We start from the raw sequence: 16,351 nt of genomic DNA, 5'->3' as shown, positions 1-16,351 counted from the left end.
GGCGGGGCGGGGGCGCGCGGCGATCAGCGCGGGGGAACCCGCGCGTGCAGGGGGGGGCACCCACCGGGGTGCGGGGGAATCCCAAGGGTGCGAGGGGGCCACTGGGGTGCGGGGGGACCCTATGGGTGCGGGGGGTGGCACCCACTGGGGTGCGGGGGAACCCCAAGGGTGCGGGGGGAGCCCACGGGTGCGGAGGGAGCCCATGGGTGCGGTGGGTGGCACCCACCCAGGTGCGGGGGAACCCCAAGGGTGCAGGGGGAGCCCACGGGTGCGGGGGGGGCACCCACCGGGGTGCGGGGGACCCCACAGGTGGGGGAGCCCACAGGTGCAGGGGTTGGTACTGGGGTGCGGGGGGACCCCACGGGTGTAGGGGGATGGCACCCACCCAGGTGTGGGGGACCCGAAGGGTGCGGGGGGGGGCACCCACTGGGGTGCGGGGGAACCCCAAGGGTGCGGGGGGAGCCCACGGGTGCGGAGGGAGCCCATGGGTGCGGGGGGTGGCACCCACCCAGGTGCGGGGGGACCCTATGGGTGCGGGGGGTGGCACCCACTGGGGTGCGGGGGAACCCCAAGGGTGCGGGGGGAGCCCACGGGTGCGGAGGGAGCCCATGGGTGCGGGGGGTGGCACCCACCCAGGTGCGGGGGAACCCCAAGGGTGCAGGGGGAGCCCACGGGTGCGGGGCGGGCACCCACCGGGGTGCGGGGGACCCCACAGGTGGGGGAGCCCACAGGTGCAGGGGTTGGTACTGGGGTGCGGGGGGACCCCACGGGTGTAGGGGGATGGCACCCACCCAGGTGTGGGGGACCCGAAGGGTGCGGGGGGGGGCACCCACCGGGGTGCGGGGGATCCCCAAGGGTGCAGAGGGACCACCCGCATGCAGGGGTGGCACCCACCCGGGCGTGGGGGACCTGGAGGGTGCAGGGGGTGGCACCCACGGGGGTGCGGGGGACCCCACGAGTGCGGGGGGAGCACCCACCGGGGTGCGGGGGACCCCATGGATGCAGGAGACCCCACGGGGGCAGAGGACCCCATGCGTGTGGGGGACCCCATGGGCGCAGGGAGACCCCAAGGGTGCAGGGGGGGCACCCACCAGGGTTTGGGGGACCCCACGAGTGTGAGGGGACCCCACGGGTGCAGAAAAAGCACCCACCAGGGTGTCGGGGACCCCAGGGGTGCAGGGGGACCCCATAGGTGTAAGGGACCCCATGGATGCAGGGCACCCCACGGGCGCAGGGAGACCCCAAGAGTGCAGGGGGGTGGCACCCACCGGCGTGTGGGGAACCCCACGGGTACAGAAGGACCCCATGGGTCGGGGGGGGAGCACCCACCGGGTTGTGAGGAACCCCACAAGTACAGGGGGACCCCACAGATGCGGGGTGAGCACCCACTGGGACACAGGGGACTTCAGGGGTGCAGGGGACCCCACGGGTGCAGGAGACCCCATGGGTGCAGGGGACGCCACAGATGCAGGGGGAGCACCCACTGGGGTGCAGGGGACCCCACGGGTGCAGGGGACCCCAGGGGTGCGTGGGGACTCCACAGATGCAGGGGGAGCCCCCGCCGGGGTGTGGGGGACCCCAGGGGTGCAGGAGACCCCACGGGTACAGGGGGACCCCACAGATGCGGTGGGAGCACCCACTGGGATGCAGGGTGCATCCCAGTGGGTGCAGGGGGACCAAACAGATGCGGGGGGAGCACCCACCGGGGTTCAGGGGACCCCACGGGTGCAGGGGACCCCACGGGTGCGGGGGCAGCCCCCGCCGGGGCGCGCGGGCCAGGCAGGCCGTGCCGGGGGCACCCCGCTCCGCGCCACCGACCCCTGGGTACCCCTCACCCCGCCTCACCGCGCCCGCGTCCCCCCGCCACGCAGAGCCGCGGGAGGCCCAGCGGCGGCGGCCATCGCGCGGTCGACGCCTCCGAGCCGAGTTGCCATGGCACCGCGCGCTGCGGCCGGCGGCGAAACCGGATCCAGCCGGGCCATAGCGGGAAGGGGCCGCGAGCGGAGCGGGCTTCGTCCCGCTGCGGGGGGGGGGCCACGCGCGACCCCCGCGCTGTCCTGGCGCCGCCGTCCGTCCCGGCACCCAGCACCCCGGGGGAGCCCGCGGAGCCCCTCGTCTGCGGGCGGGGAGCGGTGGGTGCAGCGGGCGGGGGGCTGCGAGCGGCGGGGACCCCCTGGCACCCAAAGGGCGAGCGGTGAGTGCGAGCAACCGGTCATTGGACCCCCCCCCCCCCAAAAAAGAGACCCCAGGGGTCCCCACCCTGCGCTGCGGCGTGCCCCCCTCCTCTCCTGGCCAGTGACCCCCCCTTCTCTCCCAGTGCCCCCTCTCCTCTCCCAGGGACCCCCTTCTCCTTTCCCAGTCACCCTCATCCTCTCCCAGTGACTCCCCCCTCCTCTCCCAGCTTCCCCCCTCCCCTGCCAGCGACCCCCCTCTTCTCCCAGTGGCCCCCATCCTCTCCCAGTGCCCCCCCCTCCTCTCCCAGTGCCCCCTCTCCTCTCCCAGGGACCCCCTTCTCCTCTCCCAGTGCTCCCCCCCTCCTCTCCCAGTGCCCCCCCCTCCTCTCCCAGTGCCCCCTCTCCTCTCCCAGGGACCCCCTTCTCCTCTCCCAGTGCCCCTGTCCTCTCCCAGTGCCCCCCCCGAGTGCCTCCCCCCTCCTCTCCCAGCTTCCCCCCTCCCCTGCCAGTGCCCCCCCTCTTCTCCCAGTGACTCCCCCCTCTTCTTCCAGTGACCCCCCTCCTCTCCCAGTCCCACCCCCTCCTCTCCCAGTGCTCCTCCCTCCTCTCCCAGTGCTCCCCCTCTCCTTTCCCAGTGACCCCTCTCTTCTCCCAGTGACCCCCTTGTCTTCTCCCAGTGACTCCCCCCTCTTCTCCCAGTGACCCCCCTTCTCCTCTCCCAGTCCCACCCCCTCCTCTCCCAGTGCTTCCCCCTCCTCTCCCAGTGCCCCCCCCTCCCAGTGCCCCCCCTCCTCTCCCAGTGCCCCCCCTCCTCTCCCAGTGCCCCCCCCCCCTCCCCAGCACCCCACAGCCTTGCAGGCGGCCGGCTCCGGGCACAGGCGCGGCGCTGGGCTCCGCCGTGGGGACGAAGCTCCGGCACCCAGCAGGCGACTCCTCCACATCTTTTCAAACCGCTTTTTCCAGGGCGCCGCTGCCGTCAGCCACCCCGCCGCGTGCCGGCCCGCGCTGCCCATGGCTTCGGAGCCCGCCGCCGCCCGGGGCACGCGGCCCGCGGCCCCCGCCACGCGCAGAAAGAGCCGGAAAACCGGGCGGGCGACGCCGGCGGCCGGAGGAGCTGCCCGGGAGGGAGGCGAGGCCGCGGCGGCCGAGATCGAGGGGCTGACGCGAGCCGGGCGCCGGGCGCTGGCGCTGGGCGACGCGCGGGCGGCCGTGGGGTGCTTCAGGCAGGCGTTTCTCCTCTCGGGGGGCACGGCGAGCCCCCGGCTCCACCGAGTTTGCGCCTTCAACCTGGGGGCTGCCTACGTCGAGAGCGGGAAGCCCGAAAAGGCGCTTGGGTTCCTCCTCCGGTCCCAGCCCTCGGAGGGGGACGGCGGGGAGCGCTCCGGGGACCTTTACTTCAACGTCGGGGCGGCTCACGAAGGGCTCCGGGATTTTCCGAAGGCTCTGGAGTATTTCGGCAAAGCCGCCGGTGGCGACCGCGCGGCGCAGGCCGGCAGCCGAGCAGGCGCCCGCGTGCAGATGGGCTGCTGCTACCTGGGGATGCGGGAGCCGGCGCGCGCGGCGCGTTGCTTCCTGGACGCCGCGCAGAGCTACGCGGCGGCGGCGAGCCCGGAGGCCGCGGCGGTGGCTCTGAGCAGGGCGAGCGGCTCCATGCTGCAGAGCCGACGGTTCGCGGCGCCGGAGATCGCGGGGGTCCTCGCCCGGTGCCGCTCGCTCTGCGAGAGCATCCCCGACCCAGCCCTGCGAGGTAACGCCGCGCCGCGCGCACCCGTCTCGGCGCTCTGGGGAGCAGCGCCCGCACCCGGCTTTCCCTCTCCGCCCCGCAGGGAAACTCTACAACGACATCGGCCTCGGCTACTGCCAGCTCCGCGTCTTCTCCCTGGCCACCGAGAGCTTCGAGCGGGCGCTTGCCCTGCGCGGCAGCGAGTTGGATCGGCGCGGGGAGGCCGCGCTGCTGCAGAACCTGGGCGCTGCCCACAACGCCCGGCGCAGCTTCGGCACCGCGCTGGGCTGGCACCGGCGAGCGGCGGCGCTGCACGGTACGTGGCGCCGGTATCTCTCGCTCTCACAGAGTCCCAGCATGGCGGGGGTTGGGAGGGCCCTCCGGGGATCCCCCAGCCCAACCCCTGCCCAAGCAGGGTCACCCAGAGCAGGCTGCACAGCACCGCGGCCAGGGGGGCTGGAATATCTCCAGAGAAGGAGACTCCACAGCCTCCCTGGGCAGCCTGGGCCAGGGCTCCGGCACCCTCAGAGGGAAGAAGTTCTTCCTCGGGTTCAGCTGGAGCTTCCTCTGCTCCAGTTTGTGCCCGTTGCCCCTTGTCCTGTCGCTGGGCACCACTGGAAAGAGTCTGGCCCCATCCTCCTGAACCCCCTGCAGATATTTAGAGGCATTTCTAAGGTCCCCTCGCAGCCTTCTCTTCTCCAGGCTGAACAAGCCCAGCTCCCTCAGCCTCTCCTCGTAGGAGAGATGCTCCAGTCCCCTCCTCATCCTCGCAGCCCTGTGCTGGACTCTCTCCAGTAGCTCCTCATCTTTCTTGAACTGGGGAGCCCAGCACTGGACCCAGCACTGCAGATGGGGCCTCCCCAGGGCAGAGCAGAGGGGAAGGAGACCCTCCCTCGCCCTGCTGCCCACACTCCTCCAGTGTTCCCAGTGTTCCCAATTCCAGGCACTCTGGGGAACCGGCGGGCGCAGGGGCAATGCTTCGGTAACCTGGCGTACGCCTGCAGCCGGCTCGGCGACCACGAGGCTGCCGCTGAGAACTACCTGCACGCCTTGCAAGCCTTCCGCGACTCGGGTAGGGGCAGGCGCAGGCGAATCGTCCCCACACCGGGAGCGGAGCCGGTGGAGCCGGGCACGTGCCGGATCCGAAGGGTCTCGGCGACGCTCCATCACCGGGAGCTCGGCCGCGCCGTGCTGGCCCGGCACCGACGCTGCCCTGCATCTCGCAGGGGACGTGCCGGGGCAGTGGCAGGCGTGCGAGGGGCTGGGCGCAGCCCACTTCCGCCTGGGAGACCCCCGGAGAGCCATCGGGCACTACCAGGAGGCCCTGGCTTTGCTCTCCCGCTGCCCGGTAAGGAAACCCCCCCTGGGGCCGGACCCTCCCGTGCATCGTGGCGTGATGACCCCAGCCCGTTGCGGGTTCTCCCCGCCGCAGGACACCCCCCAAGCCACCCGCCAGCGCGTCGTGCGCGAGCTCGCCGACGCCATCCGGCACCAGCTCTGCCTCTCCCATGGCAGGGTCTGGGCGCCCGCCCCAGCCCCGCTGAGCGTCGCCGCGGGGACCGACACCACAGGCTGGGTCGGTGGCAAGAGGCTCCGGGGTTTGGGGGGCAGAGGGACCGGCGCACGGAGACCCCCGGCCGGCCCTCTGTCCCCGCCGGACCCCCGCCAGCTGCCCCACGCCAGCGGGACGCGGCTCCGGCGGAGCGAGGGGTGAGTGGGAAAGCTGCCGTCCTCTCCCTCCTTCCTCCCTGAGCATCGTCCGCGAGATCAACCTTCCTCCCGCCGAGCCCAGGTTTTTCGGGGGTGAAGCCCAGCCTGGGGACGAGCTGTGCGCGCCTTTGCCGCCGCCGCGTCCCAGGCGTTCGGGTAAGAGGGTGCGAACTGGAACCCGGCGTGCGTGAGCCGATTTCTGCCGGAGCCGAGGCTCTGGCGCGGTGTGGTACCGGCCTCCTGCCCACTTGGCCTTCCTCCCGCAGGTACGGGAGCGGCCCCGGCTGACAGCTCCGCACCGGAGCCCCGTGACCTGGAAACCTCTGGGGAGGATGAGGATGGTCGCGGCCACCGAACCCAACTGGAGCTTCGCTCTGCCGGCGAGCCGAGGGCTGCGGCTCTCACGTGGCGTTCCCCACGGCGTCGTGACCGCCGGGCGAGCTCCCCGGCGCGGTAGGTGACGCGCTGGAGGAGCGGGAAAGGCAAGCGGAGGGGAGGTCTGGGCTCCGGGGTGTCCTCCGAGGGGAGGGTTCAGGGATGGAGACCCCCGGGCAGGGCTTGGGATACCCCCGCTCCTCGCCACGGCCGCGTCCCCGAGACCAAAATCACCGGGGCTCGGCGTTTCAGCACCTCGTCGCCAAGCCCAGCCCCACAGACGGGGCAGCAGATCCGGGGTTCACTCATCCCCCTACGAAATCCGCGCCTCCCAACACCCCGTAACGCCTCGGTGGTCTCGCTGCCCCCCAGCCTCGCTGCCGGCTGCCGGCCCTGCGCAGGGAGCGGGCCGCTGTCCACCGTCTGCAGCCTCCTCTGACGCCGGAGGACCCCGCGGTGGCGGCCCACGCGGGACCGGCAGCGTGGCACCGGTGGGAGCCCGGCGCGGGGGGTTTCAGCCGAGAGGGGGTTTCGAACCCGCGATCTCGGGAGGGCTCCGAGCCCGCCGCTCCGCCCCCGGGTGGCCCCCGCGCCTGCGCAGTGCCGACCTCCGGGCCCGGCCGAGCGGGGCCGAACCGAGCCGAGTGGAGCCGAGTGGAGCCGAACGGGGCCGAACGGAGCCGAGTGGGGCCGAACGGAGCCGAGTGGAGCCGAACGGAGCCGAGTGGAGCCGAACGGAGCCGAGTGGAGCCGAGCGGGGCCGAACGGAGCCGAGTGGAACCGAACGGAGCCGAGCGGGGCCGAACGGGGCCGAACCGGGTCGAGGGGGGCCGAGTGGAGCCGAACCGGGCCGGTCCTCCCGCATGCCGGGCCCGCGGGCGCTGCTGGGGCTGGGGCTGCTGGTGGCAGCGGCGCGGGCGGGCGGGCGGTGCCCGGTCCGGGGCTGCGGCTGGGAGCGGGGCTGGGAGCGGGCCCGGTGCCTCCCCCACCGCGCCATGCAGGGGCCCGGCGCGGGGCAAGGCCCCGGGGGGCTCCGCTTCCTCGGGTACGGCTGCGGGGCGGGGGGGGGGGGGCTTGGGGGCTGATATATTTGGGGTCCGCAGGTTGCGGGGAGGGGGGTGACAGGGTGGGGAGGGGCACGGGGGGCGGGGCGGGCGGGACGTGGGGGGGTTGCAGAGGGCTTGGGCAGGAGGGGGGGTGGCAGAGGGGTCGGGCAGGAGGCGAGGGGGGTTGCAGAGGGGTCGGGAGGGGGGCAGAGGGGTTGGGTGGGATTTGGGGGGCAGAGGGGTCGGGCAGGACATGGAGGGGAGCAAGGGGGGGGGCAAGGGGGCAGGTAGGACATGGGGTGGGTGCAGAGGGGTCGGGCGGGATGGGAGGGGGGCAGAGGGGTTGGGTGGGATTGGGGGGGCAGAGGGGTCGGGCAGGAGGTGGGGGGGGTGCAGGGGTGTCAGGCAGGACACGGGAGGGTGCAGGGGGGTCGAGCAGGACGTGCGGGGGGTGCAGGGGGGTCGGGCAGGACGTGGGGGGGGTTGCAGAGGCTTCGGGCGGGATTGGGGGGGGCAGAGGGGTCGGGCAGGAGGTGAGAGGGGGTGCAGAGGGGCCGGGTAGGACATGGGGGGGAGCAGGGGGGTCGGGCAGGACATGGGGGGGCAGAGGGGTCAGTTAGGATGTGGGGGGGGTGCAGGGGTGCCCAGGGGTCTCAGCTTGGGGAGCTGGACCCCGTCCCCCCACCCTCACCGGAGCTTGGCGAAGTCGAGGGGCTCACAGCTGCCCCCCGGCTGGCCCCGAGGCACAGAGCCGGGCTCTGGGCGGGTGTCAGAGCCCCCGGGGGTGCCCCCCATCCCTGTCCCCCCCCCCCAGGCAGGAGGAGGCCCAGGCCATCGACCAGGAGCTCTTCACCGAGTACAAGTTCAGCGTGGAGCAGCTGATGGAGCTGGCAGGGCTGAGCTGCGCCACCGCCATCGCCAAGGTGGGTGGGCGAGCGGCAGGCGGGGGTCTCGGGAGGGGGGGGTCCCAGCACCGTGGCGCGCCGTAACCGTGCCTCCCACCCCGCACCAGGCCTACCCCCCCAGCTCCTTCACCACCAGCCAGCCCGCCGTGCTCATCGTCTGCGGGCCGGGGAACAACGGCGGCGACGGCTTGGTCTGCGCCCGGCACCTCAAAATGTTTGTGAGTCTCTCGTGCCGCCAGCGGCACGCTGTCCCCGTCCCCATTCCCGCGAGTTTTGGGGTTCCCCCTCCTCCGGCTGCTCCTGGGGCCTGAGGGCTGCTCAGATCCCCCCTTCTTGCAGGGCTACGAGCCGACCGTCTACTACCCCAAGCGCCCCAACAAGCCCCTCTTTGAAGGTTTGACCACCCAGTGCCAGAAAATGGACATCCCCTTCCTCGCCGAGTTCCCGGCCGAGGTGAGGAGCCGCCGCGGCGAGGGAGCTGCCGTGGCGAGGAAGCGGCCGCGGCGAGGGAGCAGCCGCCCTCAGAGCCCGGCCTGCGGTTGGTTTTCACCCGCTGCCTTCCCCGCCGCAGGCTGCGCTCATCGACGAGCTCTACGGCCTGGTGGTGGACGCCATTTTCGGGTTCAGCTTCGCGGGAGCGGTGCGGGAGCCTTTCGGCAGCATCCTCGACACCCTCGAGCGCGTCACGGTGCCCATTGCCAGCATCGACATCCCCTCGGGTGAGTTCAAACCCCGCACCCCGCCGGAGAAAGGCGCCCGGCCGGGGTCCTCCGGCTCCAGCCTGGCCTCGGGGCTCGTTGCAGGCTGGGACGTGGAGAAGGGGAAGGCAGACGGTCTCCGGCCCGACATGCTCATCTCGCTCACGGCGCCCAAGAAGGCGGCGACGCATTTTGCCGGCCGCTACCACTTCCTCGGAGGCAGGTTTGTCCCCGCCGTGCTCCAGAAGAAATACGCTTTAAACCTGCCGCCGTACCCCGAGACAGACTGCGTCCTGCAGCTGACCTAGGGCTCAGCGGGGCTCGGGGTGCCGGGCGAGGCTTGGGCGCAGCAGATCAGGGCCTAAATTCTGCCAAAGCCGCAGCTCCCTGCTAGGAGGACGCCGGGCGCCTCGCTGGGCTCCAGTCTGCTCCGGCTCTGCCGGTGGGATCGAAGCTGGCGGCAGGTGGAAGCTCCAGGAGCTTGGGACCGACGGGGCGGCTGCGTTTGGGGGTTGACACCTAATCTGACGCGATCCAGGATCTGCCCCAGATCTTGCACTTCGGGATAATTTCTCTGCAATAAAAATTTATTTGTGCCCTTGAAAAAAAAGTATTTCAATGCTTCGGGGGCTGGGGTGGGAGAGGGGGTCTGTCCCCTTGTGTCCCTCTGCCACAGACACACGGTAAGCGGGTGCCTGCCCCCAGGCCTAGGGGGAACTGGGGTCACCCCTGACGGAAGGAAGGGTCGGGGACTGGAGCAAGGCTGGATCCAGCTCCAGACTGACCAGTCCCAGCCCGGTGTCCGCAGGCAGCGAAGGCGCAGGCACCCGTCGGGCACCCACTCACAGCCAGATGATACCGGCAGCTGCACGGCGTGGCTGCCTCAGTCCTTGCTCACTCTGGCTCCTTCCTCCTCCTCTTCCTCTTCTTCCTGGGGCTGTGCCCAGCCCGCTCTGGCCCATCTGCGTCTTCTAGAGGTACCTCTGTCTCAGCCGGCTCTTCTTTGTCCTCATCCTTCTTCTTCTTCTTCTTCTTCTCCTTCTTCGTCTCAACTGGCCCTTCTTTGTCCTCATCCTTCTTCTTCTTCTTCTTCTCCTTCTTCATCTCAACTGGCTCTTCTCTGTCCTCTTCCTCCTCCTGCTGCTGCTTCTTCTTCCTCTTTGTAGCCTTCCCTGCCTCCCCTGCCACCTCTTCTTCACTTGGCTCGTGGTTCTTATTATTCTTCCTCTTCACGACCTGCCCCTCCTCTTCTCCGCTTGGCTCCCGCTTCTTCTTCTTCTTCCTCTTTGTGATCTTCCCTTCCTCTCCTGCCACCTCTTCTTCACTTGGCTCCTGGTTCTTATTATTCTTCCTCTTCGTGACCTGCCCCTCTTCTTCTCCACTTGGCTCCTGCTTCTTCTTCCTTTTCACGACCTTCCCTTCCTCTCCCGCCACCTCCTCTTCTCCGCTTGGCTCCTGGCCCTGCAGCACCTTGGGGGCGGCTCCGTCCCTGGACTGTTTCCTTTTCTTCCTTTTCTCCCGCTTCCCTGCTGGGGGGCTGCTCGCTGGGGGCTCGTGCTGCGGCTCCTTGGGTCGGTACGTGGCCAGGAAGGCTCGCTCCTGCTCCTCCAAGCGCGCCAGCTTGGCGCTCATGGTCAGGCCATGCCGGGCACCCCTACAACGATCGTGGGCAGCCGGGGTCCAGCACTGCCCTGGCAGGGAACGTGCCCCCCCAGCCCAGCCGGCTCAAAAGCCCCTGCCAGGAGGGGGGACCCAACTCTGCAGCCCCCACCGACCACTTACTTGTGTGCTGTGCGGCCTCCGCACACTCGCATCAGCTCCTCATCCGTCAGCCTGCGGGACACAGATGGGACATGTCACCCCCAGAATCGGCACGGGGGGGAGCGCGGGTCCGGAGTGGGGCTCTCCCTCGCAGCCCTCGTCCCTCCCCGCTGCCGCATCATGGGGATGGGGAATGCACCGCTGCCCCAGCCTCGCCTCCTGGCCGAAGAGAGGTCCAGCTTCTCCTCTTCCTCCTCACTGCTCTCGGAGCCGGCGGGCAGCTTCGTGGACTCCTCCCCACACGCTGTGAGCGTGGCTGACTGCAGTGAGGAGAGGCGAGGGACCGTGAGAAAGGGGGACGAGGAAAAGAGGGGCCCTGGGGGCAACAGCAGCGAGGGGGTGGGGAGGCCACACTGCAAGGAGGGGTACAGAGTTCCCAGCAGCCTTCGCAGAGACGTCAGCAGCTCCCCAAGCCACGTCCCCAGGGCCGGTTACCTTCACGAAGCGGCCGTACAGCATGCTGCCAGCGCCGGCGGCCTTGCGGGGCTTCTTATTGCTGATCCTGACTCCTTGCTCGGAAAGAGTCTTCACGGAGATGCCATCCTGGGGGGAAGAGAGAGAGATGCAAAGGCTCTTGGGAGCTTTTTACTGTCTGTGGGGCTTCGCCCCTTCTGGCGGTACATCACAGCCACCACAGTCCCCAGGCCAGGTGCTGCGGGGACAGACAACAGCAGCGCAAAGGCCACCAAAGGTGACACCAATCACAGAATGTCAGGGGCTGGAAGGGCCCTCTGGGGTCACCCAGCCCAACTCCCTGTCCAAGCAGGGTCACCCAGAGCAGGCTGCACAGCACCGCGGCCAGGGGGGCTGGAATATCTCCAGAGAAGGAGACTCCACAGCCTCCCTGGGCAGCCTGGGCCAGGGCTCCGTCACCCTCAGAGGGAAGAAGTTCTTCCTCAGCTTCAGCTGGAGCTTCCTCTGCTCCAGTTTGTGCCCGTTGCCCCTTGTCCTGTCGCTGGGCACCACTGGAAAGAGTCTGGCTCCGTCCTCCTGACACACACACCCCCCCCTGCAGATATTTAGAGGCATTTCTAAGGTCCCCTCGCAGCCTTCTCTTCTCCAGGCTGAACAAGCCCAGCTCCCTCAGCCTCTCCTCGTAGCAGAGATGCTCCAGTCCCCTCCTCATCCTCGCAGCCCTGCGCTGGGCTCCCTCCAGTAGCTCCTCATCTTTCTTGACCTGGGGAGCCCAGCACTGGACACAGCACTGCAGATGGGGCCTCACTGGGGCAGAGCAGAGGGGGAGGAGAACCTCCCTCGCCCTGCTGCCCACGCTCCTCTTGATGCACCCCAGGATCCCATTGGCCTTCTGGGCACCCAGGGCACGCTGCTGGCTCATGCTCAGCTTGTCTCCCCCGGCACTCCCACCTGCCTGGCCTCCACGGCGATGTTGGCAGCCGCCTCGTTGAAGACGTGGTCCCACCAGTGGAAGGAGAAGGGTTCCGCCGGGTCGTGGCCCACCTGCGGGGTGCAGAGCCGTCGCGGCCGTGGCTGCGGCCGGGAGGAGACCGCAGAGGCCGAATCCCCGGCTGGGGGGAGGGAGTGGGGGGGGGGGGGCTGCACTCAGCCCCGCCGGCCCGGAGAGGGGGACGCGCACTCACCCCCGCCGCGTCGCACTTGACCTTCACCCGGATGGCCTCGGCGATGCCGTCCTCCCGCTTCCCCAGGCCCTGCCCTGCGGACAAGACCCGCCCGTCACCCGCCGCTGCCCCGCCGCCACGAGCGGGGTCCCCGGGGGTGCTCCGGGAGGAACACGGCGCGGAGGAGGAGGAGGAGGGAGGGGGGGAGAAGGACCTCGCCGCCAGCCGTGCCGCCGCAGCTGCCGCTCCGCGAACCTCATCCCGCTCATGGCGGCGGGGTCCACGCGCGCTCCCCTCAGCGCCGGCCGGCGGGAAGCGCGCAGCGCGCATGCGCGGCGGGCAGGAAGGGGGGGGGATCTGCGCAGGCGCGCTCGGGCGGCGGAGCGGCCGGGGAGGGGCTGTGCGCATGCGCGGCGGGGGGGGGGGGGAGCCCGCAGGGGTGGGGACGGGGGGACACTTATGTACACACATGGACACGCATTACACAGATGGACACACATGTACACAGGTACATACATGGACACGCATGGACACACACAGATATGCAAGGACACATTACACGCATGGACACATATGGACACATGTAAACACATAGACACACATGGACACACGCAGACACAGGAGCTCACAAGTGTATACATGCACCGGTACCCCAACGCACACAGAAACAGGCGTGGACACATGCTGACACTCGCACCCACACGTATGCACAGCACATGCCTGCACAGCTGCACACACACATACACCACACACGCCCCAGACATGCATGTGCACACCCATGCGTGTGCACATACGCACACCCCCTGCCAGCTGAGCGTTGCACACACATCCCCCCCACACACCCACTGGCTGCGTGTGCCACGGGAGCACGCGCACACAGCAAGCCACACATCACACACGTGCGGCCTTTTACGTGCTGCACGCACCCACTGCCTGCACACCGCGTGCACGCCTGCGCGGTGACTCGACGCCCGCTTTGCACGCCCCCAGCCCCACTGCGTCCGCGTCTCTCCCGTCCCCAAGGCCAGGCGATGGCCGGGCCAGCGCCGCTCGAAGGCTCCCTGGGCTGGGGTGCGCCTGCAGCGCCGGGGTCACCCCGCTCCGGCACCCCTTGCCCCACTGTCCCGGGGGTGCGGCCCGGGTGATGCCGCAGGGATGGAGACGCACGGCCATGTCATGGCCCGGGGGTCTCCCTCGGCTCCCACAAAGTTGCATGTGGCAGAGCTCAGGGAGGGGGCAGCGTCTGGGGGTGGGGGGGTCCCCCCCCCGCCAACGCCTCGGTTTCCCCGTGTGGCTTGGCTGGGCGGGAGCACCCAGAGCTGCTGCGGACTCCTGCGCAGCTCCAGCACCTGCTGGGGAGGACGGGGGGGCCAGCCCGCCAGCGAGCAGGGGTGCGAGGGCGTAAGGGGGGTGTGTATGGGGGGTGCTGTGCGAGGGGGTGCACAACAGGGTGCGCAGGGGGGTCTGCAGGGTGTACAGGGTGGGGGTCAGGAGGATAGGGCCAGGCTCTTCCCATTGGTGCCCAGCGACAGGACAAGGGGCAATGGGCACAAACTGAAGCAGAGGAAGCTCCAGCTGAACCCAAGGAAGAACTTCTTCCCTCTGAGGGTGACGGAGCCCTGGGCCAGGCTGCCCAGAGGGTTGGGGAGTCTCCTTCTCTGGAGATATTCCAACCCCCCTGGCCGCGGTGCTGTGCAGCCTGCTCTGGGTGACCCTGCTTGGGCAGGGCGTTGGGCTGGGTGACCCCCAGAGGGCCCTCCCAACCCCCCCCATGCTGGGATTCTGGGATCCCTGGCAGTGACGGGGCTGGAGCCGGCTGCTGACAGCCCGGGCTCCCCAAGACGAGATTTGGGGCTGAGCCCCAGTTCACCCCCATGGCTGGCACTGGGGAGGGGACACTGGGCATAACCACTGGCACCGTTGCAAAGCCCCCCCCAGCACCCTGGACCCATGGGGTTTCAGGGGTGACACAGCCCCTCGAGCACCCACCAGCCAGCCCCAGCTTCCCCCTACACGGGGCCGTACAGAGGCACTGGCACCCCGCGCACCCCTCTGCCCTCCTCGCTCCCCAGTGCAGCTCTGCGCTCGCCCCTCGGGTGCCCGCTCGCTCCTCGGCCCCGGGCCCGGCTCGAAGCCTCGTGATTGTGTTGTTACCAACGTCAAGGGGAGCAAACGACAAATCCCAGTCTGGGCCCAGCTCCAGGCGCAGGCTCCACGCCCGCAGGCACCGCCGGCTCCCGACCCGGCAAGCTGGGAACGCTGCGGCCACGCTGCAAACCCCGGGGAAGATGCAGCCAGGAGCTGGCGGGCAGCTGCAGGGAACAAGGGATCCACTTGCCGGAGAAATTAAAAATAAACCCAGTCAGAGGAAGGGGAATACGGACCTGAAGGTGAGGCGGTCGCGTCCTGCGGGGACGCAGCCGAGCGGAGCTGGCCCTGGCCCAGCCGCTCCCTAAATCACCGTTTTTCTGCCCTGAAGTGCTGCAGAAGAGGAGAGAGGAGCACGAGAACAGAGAGGCCAAGGAGCAGAGAGGCCAAGGAGCATCACTGCGCCTGCTCTACCTCCAGCCCTTCCTTCGGGCTCCCGTGGCTGAGCAAAGAAGCCGCAGCAGCTCAATATACCTGTATACACAGACAAAGAGACATTTTTCCCAAGCTACCCCTCTCCGTGACCTCCTCACCCTGAGTGACTGTGCTGCAAGAGGGAGGTCAGCAAGGAATTCAGAGCTGTTCACAGGGTCACTCCGAGCTTCCACCCCCATAACTCGGGCTGTGGCTGGAAAAAGCCCACGGCGTGGCCAGGGACCCTCGTAATAAAAAAACAAAAAAAAAAAACAAAAAAAAAAAACAGTTTCTTGAAAGAAATGTAGATGGTCGTTTCCTGCAGTCTCTCCCTCCTCCATATTTAAGAGGTTTGATTTCAAAGTTGACAGCGTTGCACTCGGTTACTGGGGGGAAAGGCTGCGGTTCTGCTCCGAGGAGGGGGAAGGAATAAGGTGAAAATAAGCTCTTGACAGCAGAAGTCTCTCCAAATCAATCAGCCAGATTCGCCACTACCTGCTGAGGAAATTGCTCCTTCCATTCCCTTTTAAAGGAATTAATTCTGTTTATCGGAGAAGGAAGAGAGGAAGCAGTCAGCAAGGAACACCTCTGGGTAATTCCTCGGGGAAGGAGAGATACAACAGCGAGAAAGCGCAATCGTTCCTTCGCAAGAGGGCTTCGGAACAGCACATTACTGCGGATTAGGGAAAGCTCTCCGGAGGGGATTAACGTTTCACTGGAAAGCTCCCTCCAACGCCGCCTTTCCCTCGTGGGCCTGGGCCAAAGGCGAGACCCCAGTGCCCCTGCCCCAGCCACCCAGGGCCAGCGCAGCTCCGGGCTCCTCCGAGCCCACCCTGCAGCGCCCGCCAAGGAGACGGTGCTCAGCGCAACCTCGGAGAAAAACAGCTCCCGTCAGGGCCGAGGGGTTGGGAAAAGCTGCAGCAGCGCAGAGCGTTGCCCTGAGCTCGTCCCCCTCCCCACGGGGGGAAGCGGCTGCTCCCCTCGGCTCCGAGGCAGAGCCGGGGATCCATCCGGCCGCTCCACCAAACCACGGCAAAGCCCCCGCGGAGTGGCAAGGAGGAGAGCTGAGGGTGCTGGCTTTGCCAAAGGGCCCGGAGGAAGCTGGAGAGCTGGCAGAGGAACATCAGACACACGCAGGGGCTGCGAGCCGAGGTAGCAGAGTGCCCCGTTATCGTTATTTTAGCACCCGGGCTGGCAGCAGGTGAGGAATGACCTCGCACTGACAGAAGAGCGGATGCTGCGACCTGCAGAGACGGGACAGAGATGTTTTCCTGCTTAGGTGCCGAGGACTGAATGGCTGAAGTCAGTGTTCCCCCCTCCTCACTTCTCCCCCAGACAGAGGACAATCATCGTCCTCCTCCTACGCGACGCTCTGGAGACCCTGGGACACGCCACAGTCCAGAGCTCTCTCTGGAAAAGCAGGACCTCAATTTAAGGAAAAACATCCTAGCAAGAACTTCTACGAGAAGAGCATTAGCTCTCCTCGACAACTCGCAGCAGCCTGCCCACGCTACCAGCAGTATGCTTCCATGTGGGCAGCAGGGCGAGGGAGGGTCTCCTCCCCCTCTGCTCTGCCCTGGGGAGGCCCCATCTGCAGTGCTGGGTCCAGTGCTGGGCTCCCCAGTTCAAGAAAGATGAGGAGCTACTGGAGAGAGTCCAGTTCTGGCTCCCCAGATCAAGAAAGATGAGGAGCTACTAGAGAGAGTCCAGCAGAGGACTACGAGGATGATGAGGGGACTGGAGCATCTCTGCTGCGAGGA

General features: G+C 68.6%; 3 protein-coding genes across 3 annotated transcripts; 2 read left to right on the top strand and 1 right to left on the bottom strand.

Annotated features, from left to right (window-relative positions):
* The first annotated feature begins 3,185 nt into the window (after positions 1–3,185).
* Positions 3,186–6,421, top strand: TTC24 (tetratricopeptide repeat domain 24). The gene is made up of 8 exons (XM_075445020.1): positions 3,186–3,921; positions 4,001–4,213; positions 4,841–4,969; positions 5,124–5,245; positions 5,330–5,607; positions 5,651–5,763; positions 5,874–6,060; positions 6,235–6,421. The coding sequence occupies exons 1-8, from the start codon at positions 3,186–3,188 to the stop codon at positions 6,419–6,421; spliced, it is 1,965 nt and encodes a 654-aa protein (XP_075301135.1).
* Positions 6,422–6,709: 288 nt separating this feature from the next.
* On the top strand, positions 6,710–9,241 carry NAXE (NAD(P)HX epimerase). The gene is made up of 6 exons (XM_075445181.1): positions 6,710–7,027; positions 7,843–7,951; positions 8,041–8,151; positions 8,273–8,386; positions 8,505–8,652; positions 8,737–9,241. The coding sequence occupies exons 1-6, from the start codon at positions 6,846–6,848 to the stop codon at positions 8,937–8,939; spliced, it is 867 nt and encodes a 288-aa protein (XP_075301296.1). The 5' UTR covers positions 6,710–6,845; the 3' UTR covers positions 8,940–9,241.
* GPATCH4 (G-patch domain containing 4) lies at positions 9,223–13,095 on the bottom strand. The gene is made up of 7 exons (XM_075445180.1): positions 12,244–13,095; positions 12,051–12,124; positions 11,818–11,910; positions 10,888–10,995; positions 10,609–10,712; positions 10,414–10,464; positions 9,223–10,285 (listed from the first exon to the last, which is right to left on the bottom strand). Exons 1-7 carry the CDS (start codon positions 12,791–12,793, stop codon positions 9,526–9,528), a joined length of 1,740 nt encoding a protein of 579 aa, XP_075301295.1. The 5' UTR covers positions 12,794–13,095; the 3' UTR covers positions 9,223–9,525.
* Between the last annotated feature and the right edge of the window lie 3,256 nt (positions 13,096–16,351).

Source organism: Opisthocomus hoazin, chromosome 30, assembly GCF_030867145.1.
Source record: "Opisthocomus hoazin isolate bOpiHoa1 chromosome 30, bOpiHoa1.hap1, whole genome shotgun sequence".
In the NCBI taxonomy this organism is placed as follows: Eukaryota; Metazoa; Chordata; class Aves; order Opisthocomiformes; family Opisthocomidae; genus Opisthocomus; species Opisthocomus hoazin.
Note: the sequence above shows the minus strand (reverse complement) of the source record. Positions and strands in the feature narration are given on the sequence as shown.

Excerpts from the sequence above, each read along its gene's own strand:
- NAXE (XM_075445181.1), top strand. The coding sequence starts at position 6,846 with ATGCCGGGCCCGCGGGCGCTGCTGGGGCTGGGGCTGCTGGTGGCAGCG. Across the intron at positions 8,387-8,504 it reads TCGCCGAGTTCCCGGCCGAG|GCTGCGCTCATCGACGAGCT; the intron begins GTGAGGAGCCGC and ends TCCCCGCCGCAG. Across the intron at positions 8,653-8,736 it reads CAGCATCGACATCCCCTCGG|GCTGGGACGTGGAGAAGGGG; the intron begins GTGAGTTCAAAC and ends GGCTCGTTGCAG.
- TTC24 (XM_075445020.1), top strand. The coding sequence starts at position 3,186 with ATGGCTTCGGAGCCCGCCGCCGCCCGGGGCACGCGGCCCGCGGCCCCC. Across the intron at positions 4,970-5,123 it reads GCAAGCCTTCCGCGACTCGG|GGGACGTGCCGGGGCAGTGG; the intron begins GTAGGGGCAGGC and ends TGCATCTCGCAG. Across the intron at positions 5,608-5,650 it reads CGGCTCCGGCGGAGCGAGGG|CATCGTCCGCGAGATCAACC; the intron begins GTGAGTGGGAAA and ends TTCCTCCCTGAG.
- GPATCH4 (XM_075445180.1), bottom strand. The coding sequence starts at position 12,793 with ATGTCTGGGGCGTGTGTGGTGTATGTGTGTGTGCAGCTGTGCAGGCAT. Across the intron at positions 12,125-12,243 it reads GCGGCACGGCTGGCGGCGAG|GGCAGGGCCTGGGGAAGCGG; the intron begins GTCCTTCTCCCC and ends TCTTGTCCGCAG. Across the intron at positions 10,713-10,887 it reads TGTACGGCCGCTTCGTGAAG|TCAGCCACGCTCACAGCGTG; the intron begins GTAACCGGCCCT and ends TCCTCACTGCAG.